The following is a 23,466-nucleotide window of genomic DNA, read 5'->3' as shown; positions in this document are numbered from 1 at the left end:
TACTTTCTTGCAGGGCAAGATAGATTTCTATACCCCATTGCCTGTATATTTTATTTCCCAGTTGCATGTAAAAACAACTTTTTTTTTGAGCATTTGTTTTTAGAACTCTGAGTTTCAAATTCTCTCCCTTCTTTCCTCCCTACCCACCCAGCTTGAGAAGGCAAGCAATTCAACATATGCCACACGTATCATTATGCAAAACACTTCCATAACAGTCATGTTGTAAAAGACTAACTATATTTCCCTCCATCCTATCCTGTCCCCCTTTATTCAATTTTTCTCCCTGTCCCTTTTCAAAAATGTTTGCTTTTGATTACCTCCTCCCCCAAACTGCCCTCCCTTCTATCATCCCCCCTCTCTTATCCCCTTCCCCCCTACTTTCCTGTAGGATAAGATACCCAATTGAGTGTGTTTGTTATTCCCTCCTTAAGTCAAATCTGATGAGAGCAAGATTCGCTCATTGCCTTTCACCTGCCATCTCTTCCCTTCCAATAGAAGTGCTTTTTCTTGCCACTTTTATGTGTGATAATTTACCCCATTCTATCTCTTCCTTTCTCCTTCTCCCAATATATTCTTCTCTCATTCCTTAATTTTATTTTTTAGATATCACTTCATAGTCAACTCACCCTGTGCCCTCTGTCTGTATATATGTATATTCACTTCAACTACCCTAATACTGAGAAAGGTCTCATAAATTACACATATCATCTTTCCATGTAGGAATGTCAACAAAATGGTTTGACTTTAGTAAGTCCCTTATTTTCTCTTTCCTGTTTACCTTTTCATGCTTCTCTTGATTCTTATATTTGAAAGTGAAATTTTCTATTCAGCTCTGGTCTTTTCATTGAGAAAGCTTGAAAGTCCTCCATTTTATTGAAAGTCCATATTTTATCTTGGAGTATTATATTCAATTTTGCTGGGTAGGTGATTCTTGGTTTTAATCTTAGCTCCTTTGATCTCCAGAATATCATATTCCAAGCCCTTTGTTCTCTTAATGTAGAAGCTGCTAGATCTTGTGTTATCCTGATTGTGTTTCCACAATACTCGAATTGTTTCATTCTGGCTGCTTGTAATATTTTCTCCTTGACCTGGGAACTCTGGAATTTGGTGAAAATATTCCTAGGACTTTTCTTTTTGGGATCTTTTTCAAGAGGCGATTGGTGGATTCTTTCAATTTCTGTTTTACCCTCTGGTTCTAGAATATCAGGGCAGTTGTCCTTGAAAATTTCTTGAAAGATGATGTCTAGGCTCTTTTTTTGATCATGGCTTTCTGGTAGTCCAATAATTTTTAAATTATCTCTCCTGGATATGTTCTCCAGGTTAGTGGTTTTTCCAATGAGATATTTCACATTGCCTTCCATATTTTCATTCTTCTGGTTCTGTTTTATAATTTCTTGATTTCTCATAAAGTCATTAGCTTCCACTTGCTCCATTCTAATTTTTAAGGCAGTATTTTCTTCAGTGGTTTTTTGGACCTCTTTTTCCCTTTGGCTAATTTTGCCTTTTAAGGCATTCTTCTCCTCACTGGTTTTTTGGAGCTCTTTTGCCAAATGGCTAGGTTAGTCTAATTTTTAAGGTGTTATTTTCTTCAGTATTTTTTTTTGGGTCTCCTTGAGCAAGCTGTTGACTTGTTTTTCATGATTTTCTTGCACCACTCTCATTTCTCTTCCCAATTTTTCCTCTACTTCTCTTACTTGCTTTTCCAAATCCTTTTTGAGCTCTTCCATGGCCTGAGACCAATTCATATTTTTCTTGGAGGCTTTTGATGCAGGCTCTTTGATTTTGTTGACTTCTTCTGGCTGTATGTTTTGATCTTCTTTGTCACCAAAAAAAGATTCTATAGTCTGAGTCCTTTTTCGCTGCCTGGTCATGTTTCCAGTCAACTACTTGACCCTTGAGCTTTTTGTCAGGGTATGACTATTTTGAGAGGGGAGAGTGCTTTATCCCAAGCTTTAGGGGCATTGTGCTGCTGTTTTCAGAGCTACTTCTACTCCACAGTCACTGCAAACTCTGTCACACCAGCACTTCTCCTCCCCCAAAAACTGCCAACCAGGACCGTGACCCAGATCCAAGCAAGGCAAAGCAAGAGAACCCTGCCTCTGTGCCAGCAATGTGCTCCCTGCACTCCTGCTCTGATCAGTTGTTTGATTCCTCCCATCATGTGAGCCCAGGACTTTGGAAGCAGCTGGCACTGGCACTGGAACTCTGGAAGCAGCTGTAAGAGCTTCCAGCTGCTGCTGCTGCTGCACCACCTCTGCTGCCCCAGGGCTGGGGCTGGACTGCACACTTTTCTCACCAAGATCCAGCAGCTTTCCCACTAACCTGCTCCCTTGTCTTTGGTGTTTATGGGTTGAGAAGTCTGGTAACTGCTATAGCTCAGTGATTCATGGCCCTGAGGCTTGCTCCACGTGGCCCACACTGGGCTGTGCTCTTCTCCCAGCACGGTGCAACAGACCTTTTCAGAGACCATCCAGGATGTCTTGGGCTGGAGACTGGTTTCTCTCCGTAATTTGGGGGTTCTGTAGCTCTAGAATTTGTTCAGAGCCATTTTTTTACAGGTATTTGGAGGGTTTTGGGGAGAGCTTAAGTGAGTCCTGGTTTTCCAGCTGCCATTTTGGCTCTGACCCCCAGTTTCTCTTTCTTTTTCTTGAACCATACTTTCTCCATTTTTTTCTCCTTTTCCTCAGTTATTCACATACCTTTACACTGAAGCAGCCAAGCACCAGGACATATGTTGAATTGCTTTAGAGGGCCTTAAGTTCTTTATAGCATTTCTCAACTATATCATCCTATGCAATTGATGTTGGTGTGTAGTTGCAATATTTTCATAATGGTCCTTTTGCAAATACAAACATTTCTTGTGATATGTGATGAAAAAATGTCCCAAGATAAAAATTCTTGAAGTTTCTGGGAATACAACAAAAATCAAAAAACCCAGCCAGTTTATTAACCTGTGAACCACCTTTACATTTAGCTACAACTTCTTTTCTTTCTTCTGGTTCTGCTTTTGGCAAGGATATATGGATTTGTAAGATTGTTTCTCCAGTAATAAGTCCACTTGTTGCTACTTGGAAAAGGAAGGCTTTCACATCTAGAATATCAAAAGGTAAATTAAAATTTTACTGTCTAAAAACTATTAGCATTCTCTAATCCCAAGCGATTCTTAGCAACTGCTGCTCATTTCCTCACTAGTTCTCTAACAACTCACCATGGCATAAAGGTGATCTTGAGTTTTTGAAAGCTGTGCCAGTGGTGAACCTAAGCTTATGGCAGCTTCTACCAAGCTGAAAACATTTTGAAGACAACTCTTAGAGAACAGGGACCAGAGTTAACACCTGAAGACTACTCCACGTTTAGTCATTTAAAGTCCTGAAACACTTAAGTAGGAGTTACTATACAGTGTTGTCTTTCTAAGCCATTGTCTCCAATAAACTAATGGTGAGTAAGAAGCTTGCTTTCCAATGGCTTTGTTAAATAAATCAGTAATTTTAATGTTCCCTAATAATTTTTGATTTGCAAAACATTCTATTTTTCTAAAAGGAGATGTACGTACAGGTAAGAATTGCATGACAAAAAATACTATTACAAAGAATAGTTTTATATGACAAAGTTATATTCTAATGTTCTGCTAACCTGAGTGATGCAAGTTTGGCATAATAAATAATCTTTAGTAACAAATGAATGTACCTGATAACATGCTACTACAGCAATTATCCTTTCCTTCCTTCTTTTGTGAATCCCAGTTAACCCTGTTACAAAATTTAGTTCAACTCCCAAACAACTAAAACAACAACAAAATCCAAGCACTTTTTTTCATTGGATAATTCCTTACAAGAGAAATTGGGAATTGGCTCTATTTAAAATATCTCTAGGTCTTGAGGAAGGGGTGATTTCTAGTAATCCTATTGATTGTAACAAAAAATATAAAACAACAACTAAAAAAACACAACTTGGGGATCCAAAATAATGCATTAAAATAAACAAAACAAAACCATCAATTATAATGACTCCAGTCTTAGAAACAGAGCAACTTACAATGTATGCCTTTTAAGAAGTAAAGACTATAACTGTATTTTCCAATAATCCACCACACTTTACAGACACAAAAAAAGTAAAATTAAATTATCTTTGGCCAAAACCAAATATTAACTCAAAATTAAAGCTAAATTTATTTTGAAAATAATTTTCATTAAACTGACATCCATTTAGATGTTATTTTTTATTATTAACAATGCTTACATGATAGAAGGATGGTATTTCATTAAATGGAATTTCACTTGTTATTGAAATGTTTCACATAACTCTTGTAAAAGACCCAATATCAACTTAAAAGGCAGTGAGTATAAGGACAGCCGAGTGGTACTTTACATTGGTACAGAAATATCAGATCTTGGTATAAAGCCAAGCTTTCATTTTGCTAAACACAGTCACTGACTATTACATACTGAATAAAAAAAAACCTGTAAAATAAAACTACAGCTTGGGTCTAATGAGAGTAAGTGTTCCACATACCTAAACATATATAAATTATCAACCATGTTCAACTCACCTTTTAGATAGAATGCTCAGTTGGATTATTTATTTCTAACTCCCTAATCAGGGCAAAGCAAAGTAGAAACAAATCATCTTTTTTTTTTTTTTCCAAATGAGGAAAGAACATGGAAAAATATCTGTCATGCTCTTGCCTTCCAAAAAGTCCTTCAATTAATCAGATAATTTGCCCATAAGACTCTATTATGGCCATTAGCTGAGGGAAGATGAGGGAGGGTTTCATGGAGAAGGACGTATCAGAACTAAGTCATATAGAATGGGCATATTTTCAATAGACAGAGATGGGAGCCGGAAGCAACTGGGGATAGGGAATGCACGAGCAAAGGCAAGGGGAATGGAGAATGTGGGTCGCTTTAGAGGATGCTGAATATTCTTGTTTGGCCTGAAAAGAATTATGGCTTAATGGACAGATAACAGGAACTTTGAAACCAGAAAGCCCCTGACACATCTGGCTGAGTGATCTGGGGCAACTCACTTACTCTCGCAGTGCTCCAATCAACTTGTGAAGATTACAAATTGTAGAGAAAGTGCTGATTGACGCTGGTAGGAGTTTCCCTCTCTAGGAATTATTTATGTCAATGAGATCACAGGTGTACTTTCTATCCCTTTCCTTAACAGGTAGAGGATAGTTTTATTCTCCTATCCTTCCAAAAAAAAAGTATTCTGAAAATATTCTGATCAAATTAGATTGTGAGTTCCTCAACGGCAAGGATTGTCCTTTGGCTCTTTTCGTAACCCCAACACTTCCTTACTTAATAAATGTTTATTGATTGAAATTACCCAAAGAATCAAAATATTATTCATGTGCTGTGTGTTTCTTTTGTATGGTACAAATATGATAAATTATAGGTTACATGATATTTTATAAACTGGAAGTAACCATTAACCATCACTTCCAGGTTTGCTGACATAACAGTTAACATTCAGAGACAGTGTGGCTTCTGAAACATCAATAATAATAACAACTAAGATTTATATAGTGCTTAAAGGTTTGCAAAGCACTTGAGAAATATCTCATTTTATCCTCATAACAAGCCCACTTTACTGATGAAGTAAGTGTGTTAGATTGCATTTTAATTCAGATCATCCTAATTTCAGGTTCCAGCATTCTATCCACTGTGCCACCTAGATGTCTTTATCATCGAAGACAGACTATACCATATTCCACACAGTTATAGTGCTAAATCTGCTTTATTGTAGATTCAGCCTGATTATTTGATTAGCTATTCAATACTCTGACAATGCCCAAAAGTTGGGCTTATTCATAGTAGGTTTTCAAGTTTCAGGTCCTGGGAAACAGGTTCTTTGGATAAAGAAAAAAAAGAGCTGTCTATATATTCCGTACCTACCAGTTACAAGCTCCCTTATTTCTGCATCAATAGATTTTCTTAACAATCGCAACAGGGCAGGTATCCCACCAACGTTTTTCATGGCTATTTTATTTTCATCTGTAGATTTTCCGTAAACAAGGTTGCGTAGTGCACCACAAGCATTCTTCTGAACTTCCAAAACTCTGTGGTCCAAAAGGTCAACCAGATATTTGATTCCTCCTAATCTACATACCTATAAAGATAATTTAAACAGTTCAACATTATTGCAAATGAGTGAAGGTAAAAGTCTAATAAATTAAGTCATTAAGTGCCTTAAAATTTCACATTTATTATTATCATCACTACTATGTAACGAATGAGACCAGGTTCTGAGAAAGGCAAAGTATAATCCTTATTCTCATGAATCTAACAGAGGAATGCAACATTTGCTATTCAGTCATTTTTCAGTTGTGTCTGACTCTGTGACTCAATTTAGGGTCATTTTCTTGGCAAAGATACCGCCATTTCCCTCTCTGACTCATTTTTGCTGATGAGGAAACTGAGGCAAACAAGGTTAAGTGACTTGTCTAGGGTCACACAGCTAATGTCTAAGGCTGGATTTGAATTGGGAAAGATGATTTTTCCTGACCTCAGGCCCATCACTCTATCCTCTCTGTGCCACCACATGTGCTGCCCAATGCAACATATGTGCATGTAATTGAAAAAAGAATGGAACATAACTGTATAATGTAGAAAATGCTTGCTGTGCAGTGAAGAAAAGATCATTTTCAAATGAGGGAAGATTTCATAGAGAATGCAATATTTGAGCTGGGTCTCACAGATTTGGGTATGTTTTTAACTGAGAGCAGAAGTCAATTAGGCACAGGGAATGCATGGGAATGGAAAATATGAGGCACGTCAGGAGCTAGTAAGCATTCCACTGGGGCCTGCATGGAGGGCACACTGATAATAGGTGTATGAAGTAAGGCTGGAAAGGAGGGCAATGACAGAATGTGGAAAATCTTCAGCTAGAGGATTTATCTGGTAGATAAGAGAAAACCAATGAGAAGTTTCAAAGAGAAGAGTCGGACTAAGTCTGTTCGCAAAACAGATGTGACAGTGGTAGAATGGGCAGGAAGGATGTCGGAGGGCAAGCAGCTTGCTCAGTGTCACGCTGGTAGGACGTATTGTTGACCCTTTGACTTCAGACACAGTGGCTTTATTGAAAAATGAGGAAATGGAGACAAGAAGCCTGGCTAGCAGATTATTTCGATACTTCAATTTGGTGGCAATAAGGCCCTACGCTAGGATGGTGACAAGGAGAGGTTTGATAAGACAAACATTAATTAAGAACATGCCACGTGCCAACTATAATTAAAGGGCCAAATTCTTAAGTAAACAAACTATAATGGAAATCATAAGATTTAAGTATTTGGTAAATTCTGACTGCATAAAATTATTTTTGTTTTTAAATAAAATTTTATTTTTACATTATCACCTACATTTCTTCATATATCTTTCCCTCTTCTTCCTCCTAAAGAGCCATCACATATAACAAAGAGTAAACAAGAGATTTAGCACAATGAAAGGTGTTGAAAAAAATCTGACATTATGTGAATTATTTCTATATCCTACATTGTGTGTGCATACGGGTCTGTCTGTCTTGGTAGCCTAACTCAAAGATATATATGCATTTTGTATTTATTTTAGATGGAATTCCTCTTACAATTTCTTCCTAGTTTTTCTTCACACCATATAGAAATGCTGATCGTTTCTGTGGATTAACTGTATTTTGTATCCGGCTCTCATGTTGAAGCTATTTGTTTTCAGTTTCATTACTGATTTTTCTAGGCTTTACTAAGTACAACATGTCATATCATCTGCCAGTGGGGATGATTTTGTCTCCTCTTTGACAATATTAATACTTTTATGTGTTCCCTTGTGTTACTGCTATTGTTAGCATTTTAAAACTATGTCAAATAATGTACTGGGCAAATTTCTAGTATGTCTCCACTGCAAACACATGCCTTTGATTATATTATAGAAGGACATACAAATCTAACTCAAGGATTTTTTTTTTCTTTTTTGGCATTTCATTTATGGTTTGCTTGATTTCTTTTTCTGAGACTAGGCTCTTTAATATCTCAATTTCTTATTTTGTTCATCTGACTGTTTTATATTTATGAAGTATGTCATCAATTGCATTTGAATTTTATGTTTTGCTGACATATAAATGGACAAAGTAGTTTCTGATTTTCAAAAATTTCTTCTCTGTTGTGAACTGACCTCATTTATTTTTTTTGGGAGGGCAGTCAATTTGATTCTCATTTTTAATTCCTCATAGTACCTTGCACATAACATAGGTTCATTAGGTATCTTGTTGAATGAATGTCAATTCTTCTATTCCTATATGAATATGGAGTCAAAGTACCTTTAATTTTTTAGAAAATTTAAACTAAGAAATATGCCTTTCATGCAAATATATTTTGGATGGTAAGTTATGTGCTAATACAAAATAGTCTTAGCTGTCAAAAATAGCTTCTTCAATAGCTTTGAGATTACTGTAAGACAATCAAACTAGTCAGAAGATAATGAATCAAAAAATCTGAATCCAAGTAGCTATGTAGATCATATTAGGAACGTAGGTGGTAAAATGAAGAACTTGACTAATTATTCCTAATTTTTAAGGGCATGCATATGCACTCCTTAAAATTATTTCTTTTAGGTTTGCCAATTCTAATTATGATTAGTAAATTTCCAAGTATTTTTCAAATTTAGCCACAGAACTGGGACTAAAGATTTTCCTGTGTGAAAACCAAATAAATACCTATACTTAAGAACAGCAACAAAAAGAACTCAATTATCTTAAACTTTGTCTGGAATGAAAGAGGTTTACATTATTATAAAAAGCTTGTAAACTTTATTTTTAGGTAGTATCAGATATTAGAAAATCTAAGTTGACCTTGGTTGATTCTCATATTGAGTATAAAATGAAAATAAGTACTAGTTCTAGACTTCCTTCTAAAACAGTTTTAGGCACTGACCAATTTTTCCATCAGAGATTGCAAATGAATTAAAAGAGAGAAAGACAGTAATGTTGTCCATACTCACATGAAGAAAAAATGGTTTTCAAATGACTAATCAAAATTCCAAAAATCTTAGCTTTGCTAGAACCTTGTATTTGCATTTCTGGGACCTGCGGTTTTGTTTAACTGATAGAGTAACGATACCTCTTGTAGTTATGTTTCCCTTGCTGGGGCAACAGATAATTAATTGACTAGAGGTCAGGATTGCAGAATGGAAAGTGTACTGTACAAGACATTAAAAAACTTGCATTCTAGGCCTAGCACTGCTACTAACTGTGGTGTGACTTAAGAAAAGTCTTAGTACCTCAGTTTCCTCCTTTGTAAATGAAGGCATTGGACAAGATGACCTGTAAGCTTCTTTTTAGCTCTGACATTTAATGATCCAATGGAAAGTCTTTGTACTTTGTATGGTACCTTGCACATACTTTAATGACCTCTAATTTCACCAGGATAAAGTTCCCTCTACCAATTCCTCTATGATGGAAATAGTTTTGAGAACCGCAAACGCTGAAAACTTGAAGTCAGTCTGGTGCTATGCCTTTCCAAACTTAGCTAGGTGAATTTGACATTTAACCTGGACTGGACATTTTCCCAAATAGTTAGGACCTGTCTGAGTTTACAGTTCTCTGGAACAGCCTTTGGGAACACAGGGCAAGACACAAGAAAAGGACAGTACTACAGGGTCTTATACATAGTACTTATTTAAAAAGTATGTGGTGATGGTGTACTACCCTAGACCACAACTCTATTATAATCTCTGAGACATCAAAATTCAGACTACAAGACACAGATGGCAAGAACACTGTAAGATTTCCCACATTCTTTACACTGGGTTTAAGACCCAAAGTTTAGATGTACTATTCTGTACCTCTAACAACTGTTCTTGCTTCATGTCCCAAAACTCAGTATAAATCTAGATTATAAAAGTTTTACTTCTTTGATGGGTTCTGCCCTTCAATCCAAATCAGCAGGAGACAGTTAGTATATAGGACATTATGGAGAAGGTCACATGAGAAGAACAGGTGGCTTGTGTGTTGGACCATGAAGAAAGGCAAAATCTGAACTGAACTGAGACAAAGATATAAATTTCTCAGACCAGGGGATGATGTGAACAAAGACACAGAAATTGTTAAGTACAGAGCATATTCCAGGGAGGCTGAGCATAATTTCTGTGTTCTTTTTCAGGTATCCACCCATAGGTCAGTTACTGGTATAGTGTTTTGTAGACCAAACTGATAGATGAAAATTGCAGCTTAATAAACTGTCGAAAGCAGTAATTCTATTAGTCAAATGAAAGATTAAGGGACATCCGTGTTGAACAAATATGTATAGCTCTCAATCATCAATAATTTAGTGCTGCTCTGAAAAGACAAAAATACTCATAAAATTTAAAGTTTATAGCAATTCATGTTTATAACTTCCTATGACTTCACTCCACTATATTCTCTTTTATTAGTTTAAGGAATAAGAACATTTTTGTTCCAAAGCTCTGCATCAGAAGATATTTTTCTTAAATAAGGTTAAATTGACTGGACTTTCTATGGTTTAAAACAAGCTAATTATAAAGACAAATAATTTGAAAATTACATTAAAATCACTCCAAGATTATGATTCCAGCTTTTGTGAGAACTACTTAAATGTGTAATTGGATTCTAAAGTAATAAAAATTGTTGTAAAATATTTTTAAAAGACTACTTAATTGAATAAAATAATTCTGTGTGAGACCTCTAATTTAAAGAGTGATCTTCCTTTTGTTTTCATTCAGAGATCTTGTACCTCAGTTTTCACTTTGTTATCTCCAAAGCACAGATGTTGTAAGTAGGCTGCTGCATTTGCTTGAACTGATGGAAACTGATGTTGTAGCATGTGAATGACTTCAGGCAGTTCAGGATCACGCCAAGCAAATTCTCTGTATGAGAAAAAAATATGATTCCAAGAACTTTTGAAATTTGTACTTTTGGCACAATGAAATTATTATTACTATTGCCAAGTAAGAGCTCTTTTGTAATAGAAAGAAAATAATTAAAATACCAAAAATCTTTGTACAGTTTAAAAAGAAAGTGATAAAAACATGCAAAGGCTCAGACAAAAAGATATCAGGGTATAACTAATGAGATATAGTGGGACGAAAGAAAAACTTAGTACATATAACTTCTTCCCAGTGGTTCCATTTAAAAGAAAATATTATTTTTATTCATAGCTTTCATTTTTTTCATAGAACTAGGCAAAATATTACAATTCTTTTGGAAGACTATAGGCTTAACTTTAATGAATTTACATATCTACATAACAACTATCAGTCGTGTTTAACATAAGCGTGGGTTCTTTAGCTTAGTGAATTAAGGGAACTGATAGAGAAAGAAAGAATGGGAGGGTGACATCAAGAGGATCATGCTAATCTTATGGGCCTAATTTTGGAAAAGTATGTGAGGGATTTTTAAAAGTAAACTTGTTATATTATGAGAATATTAGCTCATTTGAAAATGGATCTAACAATCAGTAAGTTGGCTGACCTTGAAGGAGGGATAAGAAAAAAACTACTTGTTTAAACAAACAATAAAATCCTCAAAAATAAACTCACCAAGAATCTAAGCATTAATATTGAGAAAAGAATTATATTTAGAGTAGGAAAAAAATTAATTTTAAAAGAAAGAAGAGCCTTTTCTATTACCTTATTTTATTAAAGCAGGTTTTTCTGTATTTAAATTTCATTCATTAATCTGAACATTAAAAAAACTAGAACTCCAAATTAGATCATTTTTGCAAGGAGAGCAACACATATGCAAAGTATGAGTCTTCATTTGGTGGACCTCTGCAACGTGTTTCTTTATTTCTCTTCCTTACTATTTTTTTAAAATTCCTTATAGCCATGGTGCTTAATTTGAATAGTGACTGGATAACTGAATTAATATAATTTCAAAATAATAAAACAAAATGTCACTTAATTGAGAGGAAAGCAGACTTTAGACCTGCACAATATTTTGAACTTGGTGGTGCTCATTAAAGAGAGGTTCAATAATTACTCAACTCTTATTTTATCTGGGTACACCCCAAAAATGTGGCTGAGTCATGGTAGAGAGGATGCTTCATAGTCTTTCTCAATGTCTGAATGGAGACATTTCCTTCCCATGTGTGAAAGAAATCCTTTGATCAATTTAATGAAACATCAATTATTTTCTTCTTGCAAACTTGCAGTTTGGCGGGACAGTGAAGAGTTCTTGCCTCCCTTTCAGAGGCAAAGAAGAAAATCTAGCTAGAAATCCATTTTTATGATCTAGCACCATAATTTATTTGAGAAGTATTATGTTTATTGACATGACCTATTCTTACATATGAATGAGAATGTAAATGAAAACATCCTTGTGAGCAGAGATCATCTTTTGCCTTTCTTTGCACTATCAATGCTTAGCATAGTGCCTCCATAGTGGGCATTTAATAAATGCTTACTGACAAGTTTGTGTGGTCTATTATCTATTAGAAATAAGAATAAGAATTAGTATTTAACAACATGGATTTTAAAAAAAGACCTATTAGAGTAACAGGAAGTGATTTAAATACGCAGTCCAACCATTATAAGGCATTTATGAAACATTTATAGAACTTAGGAAAGCTTCCAATATAGTGTGTGGATACTCTTAGGAGAATTTATAGAAACTAGGGTAACATGCAAGAGTCTCTACAGAAGTGGAGAAAGAGTACTTGTGTTGATAACATCATGGAAGAATTAAAAAACAAAGAAGAATGAAACAGTGAAATTATATCTGAAGATTTTGTCACATAAATTCTGTGACTGAAACATTACTATATAAATTAAAATTTTAAAAATACAACAAGGATATTACTTACATGCCCTTGGGACACAAACTAATACCTATAATGTAGTATATTAGTTGCCATTTAAAGTTTTAAAAGATCTTATTAAAAATTGGGGTCACCTTATACACCAAGCATGGAAAATCATTACCTTAAATTTAATTTTTGGTGGCAGCTGCTTCATTGAATCCTCCTACTAGGACCTCATGAACCTTTAAGACTTGTTCCTATAGTGTCAATAACGAACAGCTTTCTCAATGGTATATGTTTTAGCTAAGGCTAGAATTCTAATGCTAAAATTAGTTCTGAAAGAAATGCTTCTATAATACTGTATTTATGAATGAATGAAAAAGCATTTAAGCACTTATTATGTGCCAGGCACAGGAATACTAAAATTAAAAAAAATCTTTGTTCCAGTGAGGTACAGAGATAGTCACAGTGATATACAACATCCAGGAAAAATGACATAGCTGATTTGATCAAAGTTCCAAAACTGGAGAGAGATGGGCTGGGGAAAGAGGATAGAAAGGAAATTAGGGAGGTGGTGGGCAAGTAAGTCAGACTTAAGCTTCCCTGAATTGCTTTATGACTTAATTTAGGTTAATATGCTTATATTTATAAAACATGAAAAGAACCAAGTAAATGTCATTCAGAACGTTAGGTGGTCTATGGTGGATTAATGGAAAGACATGAATAAGTGGGCTGTGATCTCAATTCAACGAAGGCTAAGTTTTCATGCTGGTATACAATACTAAAAAACTTAACATCCCACATTACAATGAAGGTAGTGCTTTGCCTTGATATAAACTAGTGTCATATAATTTACTTTCTCAATATGTAAAGATTTTAAGTGAATGAAAATACAATTTAAAATACAAAATGTTTCCAGAGTCTTAGTACAGTTTTAAACTTTAAAAGCTTAAAACTGTACTAGGACTTTGGGCATACCTGGAATTTTCAATAATGAAACTAGGACTTGGCTGAATGTTTTAAAATTTTACATTTATTTTCATGCTTTCTTGAAATTCAAATTCTGAACTTTGAATTCACCTTGACTTCAATTTCTATGAGTACAGTCACTACTATTATTATCCTAATATAATAATTTATTCATATTATCAAGTTCATTATAAGGAAAAGTTTCACATCATCAAAGCTAGCCATAATAGTGTTAAGCATTAGACTATGAAATTATCATATTATGAATAACTGAACTACATTACCATACATGAAATCCTTGTTGATAGTGAATAAATTCAGAGGTCAAAAATAGAGACGTTGGGGACACATATAAAACAGAAAAGCACATATCACTTTATTGCTTTTCTCAACTGTAATAAATACTGTCATCTTATTTATTTTTGTAGGCTCAGGTAAGATAAAATAGCAAGCAATGTCCCACACATTTATATTTAGTGATATTCTGCGAAGCGATATATGATCATTATATCAGGCAAAGAATATAACTCAGCATGGCTAGGGTGGACTGGGTGGTGGTCCAAGAATAACTGGATTATATTTTAAAAAATATTAACTAGCAATCGCAGTTTGTAATAAATTGATCATTGTCATCACTTGGCAAAACATCAGAAAATAAGAGTATTTGAGTACTTCCACTGTGACTAAGAATAAATAACTTCTGCTAAATGGATACTGATGAAAAAAAAAACCAAATGAGTTTATTGCAAATAGGGGCAGTATTGGTGGTTCTGCAATTAATACATTTGATTTCAAATAGCTCTCAGTTATTCCGTTTCAACAATAGCAACACCAATAGAACCCAAGCATTTAACTGATGCTTTATAATACTATCTAAAAGAACAAATCGGTGGAATATATGTAATAATTGATGATATTTAGCTAAAACAACTTTATGGTAGGGAGGAAGGTACAAGGAATGAACACTTACCAAAATCTAAATATCAGAAACAAGTAAAATTTGGTAACAATTTTCCATTTTTAAGAAACAAAAACAATTAGTTTAAAACATTTCCAATTACTCCTCAGTTTTAAATGCCCATTACCTAAAAGAAATTGACTTGTTGAAATCAAGTAATGTATCATGTATGTTTCAGAATGGGTGATACATTAAATGAAAATATGGAGGAAAATCTTGTTACAAAATTAAAAGGAAAATCTATTTAGGGAATTTTATCACAAAAATTCATATTAAGCCATATTTTCCAAAATTCAGCTAATTAACATAAGTTTTAAAGGAAATTGGTTAATAAATGTATGTCTATCAATATGATAAAATTCAAAATTTGCTTCTAAAATACTAAAATCATCATGTTTAATACTTAATAGGTCAAGTGTAACAGCAGCCTATAAATTAATTTGGGAAATACCTTCCTATCGATGCTTTCCCAGCACCTAAGTACTTCAATGACCAATGCCCTAACTATGCCAAGCAACAGCATGCATTTTTTTTAACACTTTGATTAAAGCAATGACGAAAGAAACTCATATTTAGAATGATCATCATACCTGAAATACAACCCAAAGTAGTACATGTTTGATATTGTTGATATTACAGGCTTGGTATTTAAACAAAGTTTAGTTTTAAGAACTAGTTTTTTAATATTATATAGTGATTGATAATTGTCATTGGTACTTGCCTAGGGTCTTTTTGAATGCTATCTATGGATGGTGATCTGGTTGTTCCATCATCAGCTGGTGCTGCATGCTGAAGTCTGTTATAATTGCACTCTTGCATTCGATATTGCATTGGCCTGTAGGGTTCCGCGTAGGTAGCTGTTGTGTTCAGAGCATAATTGTTTCTTTGGTATGTAAGAGTGCTTCGCTGGCTGGATGATCTTTGCAGATTTCCAACACCTAGAATAAAGTCAAGATGTTCAAAATCTCTACATAAGTTGATACTATATTTAAATGAGGTCATATATTTTCGTGAAAATCTGAAAGCAACTTTTATGCTTCAAGTAGTATGAGTTACTCAAAATTATTTTGTAAGCCTTACACAATCATCCATTTAAAAAACACCTAATGGCAGTTAAAAATTTGATCAGGTATTAACACTATCAAAACAAACATTTTATGTGGAGGAAATGAGACTATTATGATTTAACTCTCCTCAGAATATAGATTTTAATGAACTTAATAAGATTATGTGGTATACAGCAGAAAATAATGTCAAAAAACAAATATGCTGAGAATAAAAATAGTATAATCTCATCAAATCTAATTGCTAAAAACACCCTTGGTTGAAGGGTTGGTTGCTTTGAAAAATAGATTTTAATTCTAACAAACAAGGATTTTGCTCAAGTTAGGAATTTTATTCTATAATAGAATGGACAATAACTCAAGTTGTTTAAGTCAACTTTGACTTAGTCTTGGTTTTTTAGGCAAGATTATGTTGCTAGCATAACCACAGATTTAAGCAGGTAATCTAATTAATATTTTTGTTTTATATTAGTATCAGAATTATTGCCAATGATTTTGTTATGAAGAATACCTGTATTCAACTTTCAATATATTTTAGGATTCAATGTAAATCAAATGCTTTATACAGAGGAATTCTGTACAGCGTGTGTGTGTGTGTGTGTGTAAGAAATTGTTATTAAATAAGCTTGAAAATATATGAATAGCACACTGAAATCATGAAATATAACTTTTCTCTGAGTATTTATTTGCTTTAGGAATCAAAAAAAAAAAAGAAAGGAAAATTTGAACTTGATTAATTTCCTTTTCAAAGCTGCTGTCTTTCTAACATAAAATACAAGTCTATAGCTTTTTAAAAAGTATAACTTATATATTCATTGATTAGGTTTAGTCAAAGCAAAAATATATTATCTCTGAATAAGTAGTTGAACTCTTGATTTATTATATTTATTGATCTATCGTTGTTGCTTTATTCACCAATCATTCTGATGGCAACATGATTTCTCTCCCATAGTGAACACAGTCTCAATAGGATAAATCTGTTGGGAAACTGAATAACTGCCCAAGTAAAAAAATTCATACCTACCTGATCCAGTGCGATATAATGCTGTTTGGGATCCCTGGAGCTCAACGGTTCCATGATTTGGACTACGATATATTGGACTATAATAAGTTCTCCCTTCATATATAGGGGTGATGTGCAAGTCAGGCGATACAGCAGAACGCAATTCTTGCCCAAGTTGGCTATGCTGACTAGCATAAGAACTTCTCAAGCCTGTGAGCAAGAAAATTTTATAAAAACATGGGGAAGATCAAATGAAGACTTACAATATGAAATCTCATTAAAATACCAACCATAACAACTGAATTTCTAATGAAATATTATTAAACTCAAATATTGAATTCAATTTAACTTAAAAAGTGATAGACACTAATAATTCAAAGGAACTCATTAATGAAACATACATGTTTTCTTGGCAGACTGGTGAAAAAAAGGGCACAACTAGAAATGAAGGACAGGAGTGGCAATGAGGAAGATTTTAGCTGGATACTTCCTAAAAAAAAAAGCAGTCTAAAAATGGAAAGGAATGACTCAGAATTAGTGTGTTCCTTTCAGTAGAAGCATTCGAACAAAAGGCAGCTGATTATTTTGGAATGTTGTAGAGAGGATCTTTGGGGAAGACGGCTTCTGAGGTCCCTTCCAGTTTTGTGAAAGGAAAACTTATATAGGAATGATTAATATTACATTCCTATCTGGAATGGATAATAAAACTAGATTCTAATCCAAGCATCTCATTTTCTTAAGAAAGAAAAATAAATTTTATAAAATTTGATTCAACTTACCAAATTTAGGATATCTTTGTTTCTTAGAATTAAAATTAAAATATGCTTTTCAAAGCAACCAGCCCCTCACCCAAGTGTTTAAAGTACATTTTGTTTTTCATTGGAATTTTCATTAGTTAATTCACAAATATTCAGTGTGGGTGTTTTAATGATTAGAAAGATATGATGAGATTATACTATTTTCATTCTCAGCAGACTTTTTGAAATATTTATTTACTGCTGTTGCATACTGTAGAATCTTATTAAATTCATTAAAATCTATATACTAAAGAGTATACTCTCATTTCTTGATGATAAAAATACTGTTGGTTTTGATATAGTGTTAATACCTGAAATAGTATCTACTATGTGTAAGGCACTGCAGTAGGTACCTCCCTAAATTAAACAGTCTCTACTTTCAAGGAATGTATACAGGATGAAATAACCAGTGAATACTGCCTTATTAAGGAACCTAACAGGGGCATCTAGTTCAACTTCTTACTCAAGGCAGTATTCCCTCTACATTATTAAGGATAGGTGGTCATCCAGCTTCTATTTCAATACTTCAAGTAACAAGGAACTCACTACCTGACAAGATAGACTCTTCCATTTTAGGAGAGTTCAAATTATTACAAAGTTCTTCATTATACTGTGCCAAAACAGGCTTTTCTATATCTCCTACCCATTTCCTGAAGATGCCACCTAGTATTATATGGAACCAGTTCATTCTTTCCTCCCAATTATAACCTTTCAAATATTTGAAAACAGTTATAATGTATTTTCATTTCAGATCAATATCTCTCATTCTTTCCGTTGACTTTCACAAGACATAGTTTTAAAAATCCTTACATCATGATTACTTCTCTAGACACAGGCAAGTTTATCTCTTTTTTGTTATCCAACATATTAGCTATCCCTTTCATCTTTTTGTCATTCATATCTATTTTCTATATATCTATCTATCAATGGAATGGAATTACTAAACATTTATTAACCATCTACTATGTGCCATCCCATAGCTAAGAGGATATACAAGCTATTGATAAGACTGTAGTGTTATTAAAAGTATTCTTATATTTTATTGGTCATGTAGTTGTTAGTAAAAAAAATAAAGTAATTTTAGTATTAATGCTAACTTACATGATAAAATAAAGCTTTATTATTCAGTAGGAACACTGAATACAACTTTCAGACCAGATGAAGATGAAATAAGAAGTTACAGGAAACACAATGTGTACTTACTTTTTAAACTTTTGGTGATAACAGACAGTCATTAATTGGGGAAAAGAGTCTTTTTCATTGTCATAATTGAATTAAGGTCAAATGAGGCCAAATATGAGTGATAATGACGTTTAGTGATAATAACTGTTGTTCAATTGTTTCAGTGATGTCCAACTCTTTGTGACCCCATTTGGGGTTTTCTTGGCAAAGATACTGGAATGGTTTGCCATCTCCTTCTTCAGCTCATTTTACAGTTGAGGAAACTGAGGCAAACAGGGTTAAATGACTTACTGAGGGTCACACAGCTAGCAAGTGTCTGAGGCTCGATTTAAACTCAGGAAGATAAGTCTTCTTGACTTCAGGCCCAGTACTCCATCCATTGCAATACCTAGCTTCCATAGTGATAATAATGTGAATGATAAGGTCAAGAAATACCTCTTTCCTTTTTGTGTCAGTAAAGCATTAGAGATAATATTCTTTAATTTTTCTCTTCCTTATCTTTCCCTAGTTTAGGTAACAGGACCGGATTGTTCTCTTAAGAGTCTGGCAGTATTTCCTTATTTTTGCAAATAAATTATTTGATATTAGAATTAAGTGTCTTTTGAATATCTGGCCAAAGGTTTTTCCTTTGACAGTTCATTTAATTTCCTTTTCTGAGGCAGAAGTATTTAAAATGTCTATTTCTTTGGTTAATCTGGGTCTTTTATATCTTTGTAAACATCCATCCCTTGTCTTTCTTCTTTGATTTTAAGAATTTCAACTTCGGTGTTTGGCCAAGGTTTGGGTATTTGTTGCTTTTCTAAATTTTTAAACTGCATGCCAAATTCATTGATTTCTTCTCTTGTTTGTTGCTAAAAGTATTCAGAGATAAAAATTTTCCCTTAGATGCCTGCTTTGTTTGCATCCCAATAGTTTGGTATGTTCTCTGTCATGTTCTTTAATGAAATTATCTATTGTCTTCGACTCACCAAAATGTTTATTCATTCTCCAATTAAATTTGAATAGTTCCTTCAAAGACCTTTTATTGATAATTTTCATTGTACTGTGGTCAAGCAATGACATATTTAATATTCCCACTTTTCTTCATTTGTTCATGACATTATGCCCCAACTGTTGCTAAGCCATTCGGTACATCTATATAAAGTACTGATACCATTTCATTTTCTATAGCCTACCAGTTTTCTTGCTTATCTCTTCTAGTGATGACTATTTTTATTGTTATCTTGTCTTAAAACATGATCACTATTCTTTTAAAACATTCTTCTGAAAGATTAAAAAGTTCTGCTAGGGTCCTTCATTTTAACTTAGTGCGAAAGCATGTTTCCAATGAGCTCTCCCCCACTGCCCCCCATTGCAGGATCCTGCTTTCTTATCTGTTTTGCTATCCACTCTCCATTTTATGGTTGCGTTCATTCTATTCCCATTTATGGCTATGATTACACATTGTTTATCTTCCTCCATCCCTACCTCTTTTATATTTTTTTCTTGCTTTCTTCCCTTATCCCATTCTTTACAATAAGGAAGGGGAGAAGGAAAAAGAATCTTATCAACACTACAATCTGTACTAGAAGTGACCTGTACCTACTCCCTAACCCTCTTTTCCCCAAGTCCTGACGCCAACCTCTTGTTTTTTTTTTTTTTTTAATTTCAATCTCTTTATATCTCCCCCCACTCCATGAACAATCTTCTGGAGTTGAAGTTTATTTGCTTCTATTTCCTGCCTGATTTTACACTTTTTACATCTCTCTTGCCCTTTTCCTGACCCCATTTCCTTTTCGAATTTAATATATTTTTACACCACACCTCTGTGTGTATGACCCTCCTTTGTCCTATTTAGATAAGAGTTTCATGAGAATCCTACTCCTCCCCACCACAGTACACTCAATTTAGGGGAGTAAACTCTTCACCCTTGTTCATTTGTTCCCTGTTCTTAGTCCCTCCCTTTTCTTTACTGTCTTAAAACCATATTCAGTCTCTGTATTTGTCTTAACTCCCAAGGTGAGCCTAAAAGACAGCAGGATCCCCAAGAGACAATTATTTTCTCCTCCTCTAAGGACATAAACATTTACTCAACATTTAGTCTTATCTGGTTTCTCTTGACTCTTGTGTTTCCTTTTCAAAGTTTTACTCAGTATTGGTCTTTTCATTAGGGATGTTTGACGGTTGTGTGATCCTGATAGTGATTCCTTTGTACTAGAACTCTTTCTCACTAGTTGCTTGCAATATTTTCCCTTTAATTTATAAGCTATTGATTTTGGCTCTGATATTCCTGGATATTTTCAGATTTTTTTTCAAGAGGTGATCAGTGGATTCCTTGTATTTTCACATTGCCCTCTGGTTCTAATGGGTATAGGCAGTATTTTTTTTTTTTTTAATATAGTGATCAGTTGGTTGGTTTGTAGATTTCAGAGAGTCTGAAGATTTTTAAATGATTTCTTCTCTACTAGTTTTTAGTTCAGTTGTTTTTGTCAGTAGATTTTTTAAAACAAATTTTAAAAAAATCTTTTAAACTTTTAAATAACATTTCTTATTACCTCATGGAATCACAAATTTCTATTACTCTTTTTCCCTCTCACACCCTGGCAAAGGAATCTATTACTTGGGTAAGACAGCTAACCTCTTCAGCTCTAATTTCATTTGAAAATCTCACGATTCATTTCTTCCAGCCACTTTTGTAGTTATTGTAACCAAATTTTTTTTCTTCTCCCTTCTGACATTCTGCTTATTGTTGTAGGATTACATTCTTCCTATAGGTTTACTTCTCAGGCTTCTCTTAAGGTAAAGTACTTCTTTATTGTGGTTTTCTTCTGTTTAAAACTCATTTTCAGTTCTTAGATTAGAACTTTTTGTTTGTTTCAGTACTCTCTAGTACTTTTAGATGGGTTGGGTAGGACTTGTTTGAACTGGATCCCTCTTTTGTAGGGATTCCATTGCCATTATCTCAACTGGATGGAATGGCTGGTACTAGGCCCTACTCTTTGTCTCAGTCTCTGGGTTCTGTCTCAGTTTCTGTGCTATCTTGAGGGTTTTGGTCCCAGCAAGTCTATGTCTCCTTTTCCTCATACAGATCCCAATTAGGAGTTCATTCTGTCCCTTGTGGTTTCTCTGAAAGGTCCAATCAGATGTTGGAGATCATATTGATCTGAGGCCTCCTGCTTAACCCTTGTATCAAGAACCCTGGCACTGAGGTACTTTATATCCTGTGCTCTGTGGAATAGATGGGCAGATCCTAATTCCCTGTTCAATGGTTCCATTTCCTGCTTCTGTTCTGGTAGGTAGGGATTTCTGTCCAGATTGAGGTCCAAAAGTAGTAGAAATCATATTGACTTGTGACCCCTCCTCCTCCAAGAATACTCTCTCTGAGCAAACTTTAGATCTATTTGCAGGAGCTTGTGCTAGCTTTCCTAGTGTGATGCCTATACCACTGTCTTATAAACTTCTGGACACCTTTTGCTGTGCTTTGGGTCTTGACAGGAGAGTTTACTTCTGTTCTTCTTCATTCATTCATCCATTTATTTATTTATTCATCTATTTATTTGTTTGTTTTTATATCAACGTGAGGCATTTTGGTATTAGCTCAATATGTACAGAAGAGCTAAGCTTCTCTACAATTTTTCATACTCTCATCTTAACTAGAAGTCTGGTCAATTATTTTGTAATTCAACTTAGAATTATGCTAAGTGATTAAATGTCAATTTTACCTCTGCTTACTTCCTTTTACATCATTTCAAATAAAGTCTTTCATTACTTTTCTGTATTCTTTAAATTCTTTATTTTGTATTGCACAGCAGCCTGTTATCCATTCCACATTATGACTTTTCCCATTGTGGTTATGATATATAACGGCTCGGCATAAGAAATTAAATGAGAAGTTTTGCAGAAGCCACAGACAACACATGAAGGCCAGCAGATGACACAGAAAAAGTTTAGAAAATCAGAAATGCATCCCCCAAAGAAGAGTTAAAATAGCACCTTAGGGTGAACAAAGTGGGGTGGAGACAAAGAAGAATAGGGGCACAACCAGGATCTTCCAGGGATAGTCTGAGAAGATCTGAAGAAGAAACCCAGGACTGGGTTTGGTACCAGGGAGGACTAAACACCCCCAGGTTAGGTCTTTTAACAACAAACGGCGAGCCCTGGGGTTAGTTGGTTTGAGAGGCTGCTTGGGCCCCAGCCACTGGAACTTTTTATCCCAGGATAGTGAGAAAAGTCATGCCTTTGAGCCCAGGAAGATTGCGGGAACCTCTCCTGATGAGAATGCCAGACCCAGCTGTGCTGTGAAGAGCAGTGGGGGGTGAGAAGGAACCAACACATCCCAGTGAGTGCAGAAACAGTGGGGCAGAAAGCCCCTGGCTGTGGGCACTTACAGGAGGTTGGAGGTTTGGCTTTGGCTCTAGGCTAGAGGGAACTGAAGATCTGGGGCAAGAGGCAGCATTTCCCATACCCCAGAGGTGATTATAAAAAATCAAGTTATTAGTACAAAAAAAAATGCATGGGCAAAGGAGAAAGAATCCAACCATAGAAACCTATTTTGGGAATAGAGATGACTGGGGTTCATCTTCAGAGGAGGATACTGAAGTAAAGAAATCCCCAAAGAGTAATGTTAAATGGTCACTTGCCCAAAAAGAATTTATAGAAGATCTTAGAAAAGACTTTAAAAATCAAATGACAGAGATGGAGGAAAAACAAAAAAAAAAAATAAAAATAATCCAAGAAAAACAAGAAGGTTATGAAAGGAAAATCAAACAATTAGAAAGGAGATC

At 34.5% G+C, this 23,466-nt stretch overlaps 1 protein-coding gene across 11 annotated transcripts in view; it reads right to left on the bottom strand.

Moving 5' to 3' along the window:
* The window catches only part of PKP4 (plakophilin 4), a 269,712-nt gene that overhangs the window by 32,149 nt on the left and 214,097 nt on the right, over positions 1-23,466 (bottom strand). For all 11 annotated transcript variants that reach the window (XM_036743248.1, XM_036743250.1, XM_036743254.1 and 8 more), the window contains 4 exons: positions 16,746-16,934; positions 15,379-15,595; positions 10,724-10,856; positions 5,901-6,114 (listed from right to left, as the gene is read on the bottom strand). In XM_036743248.1, coding sequence (XP_036599143.1) covers positions 5,901-6,114; positions 10,724-10,856; positions 15,379-15,595; positions 16,746-16,934 — 753 coding nt within the window. The remainder of the gene's footprint in view (positions 1-5,900; positions 6,115-10,723; positions 10,857-15,378; positions 15,596-16,745; positions 16,935-23,466) is intronic.

This window comes from Trichosurus vulpecula, chromosome 2 (assembly GCF_011100635.1).
Source record: "Trichosurus vulpecula isolate mTriVul1 chromosome 2, mTriVul1.pri, whole genome shotgun sequence".
NCBI classification, from domain to species: domain Eukaryota; kingdom Metazoa; phylum Chordata; class Mammalia; order Diprotodontia; family Phalangeridae; genus Trichosurus; species Trichosurus vulpecula.
Note: the sequence above shows the minus strand (reverse complement) of the source record. Positions and strands in the feature narration are given on the sequence as shown.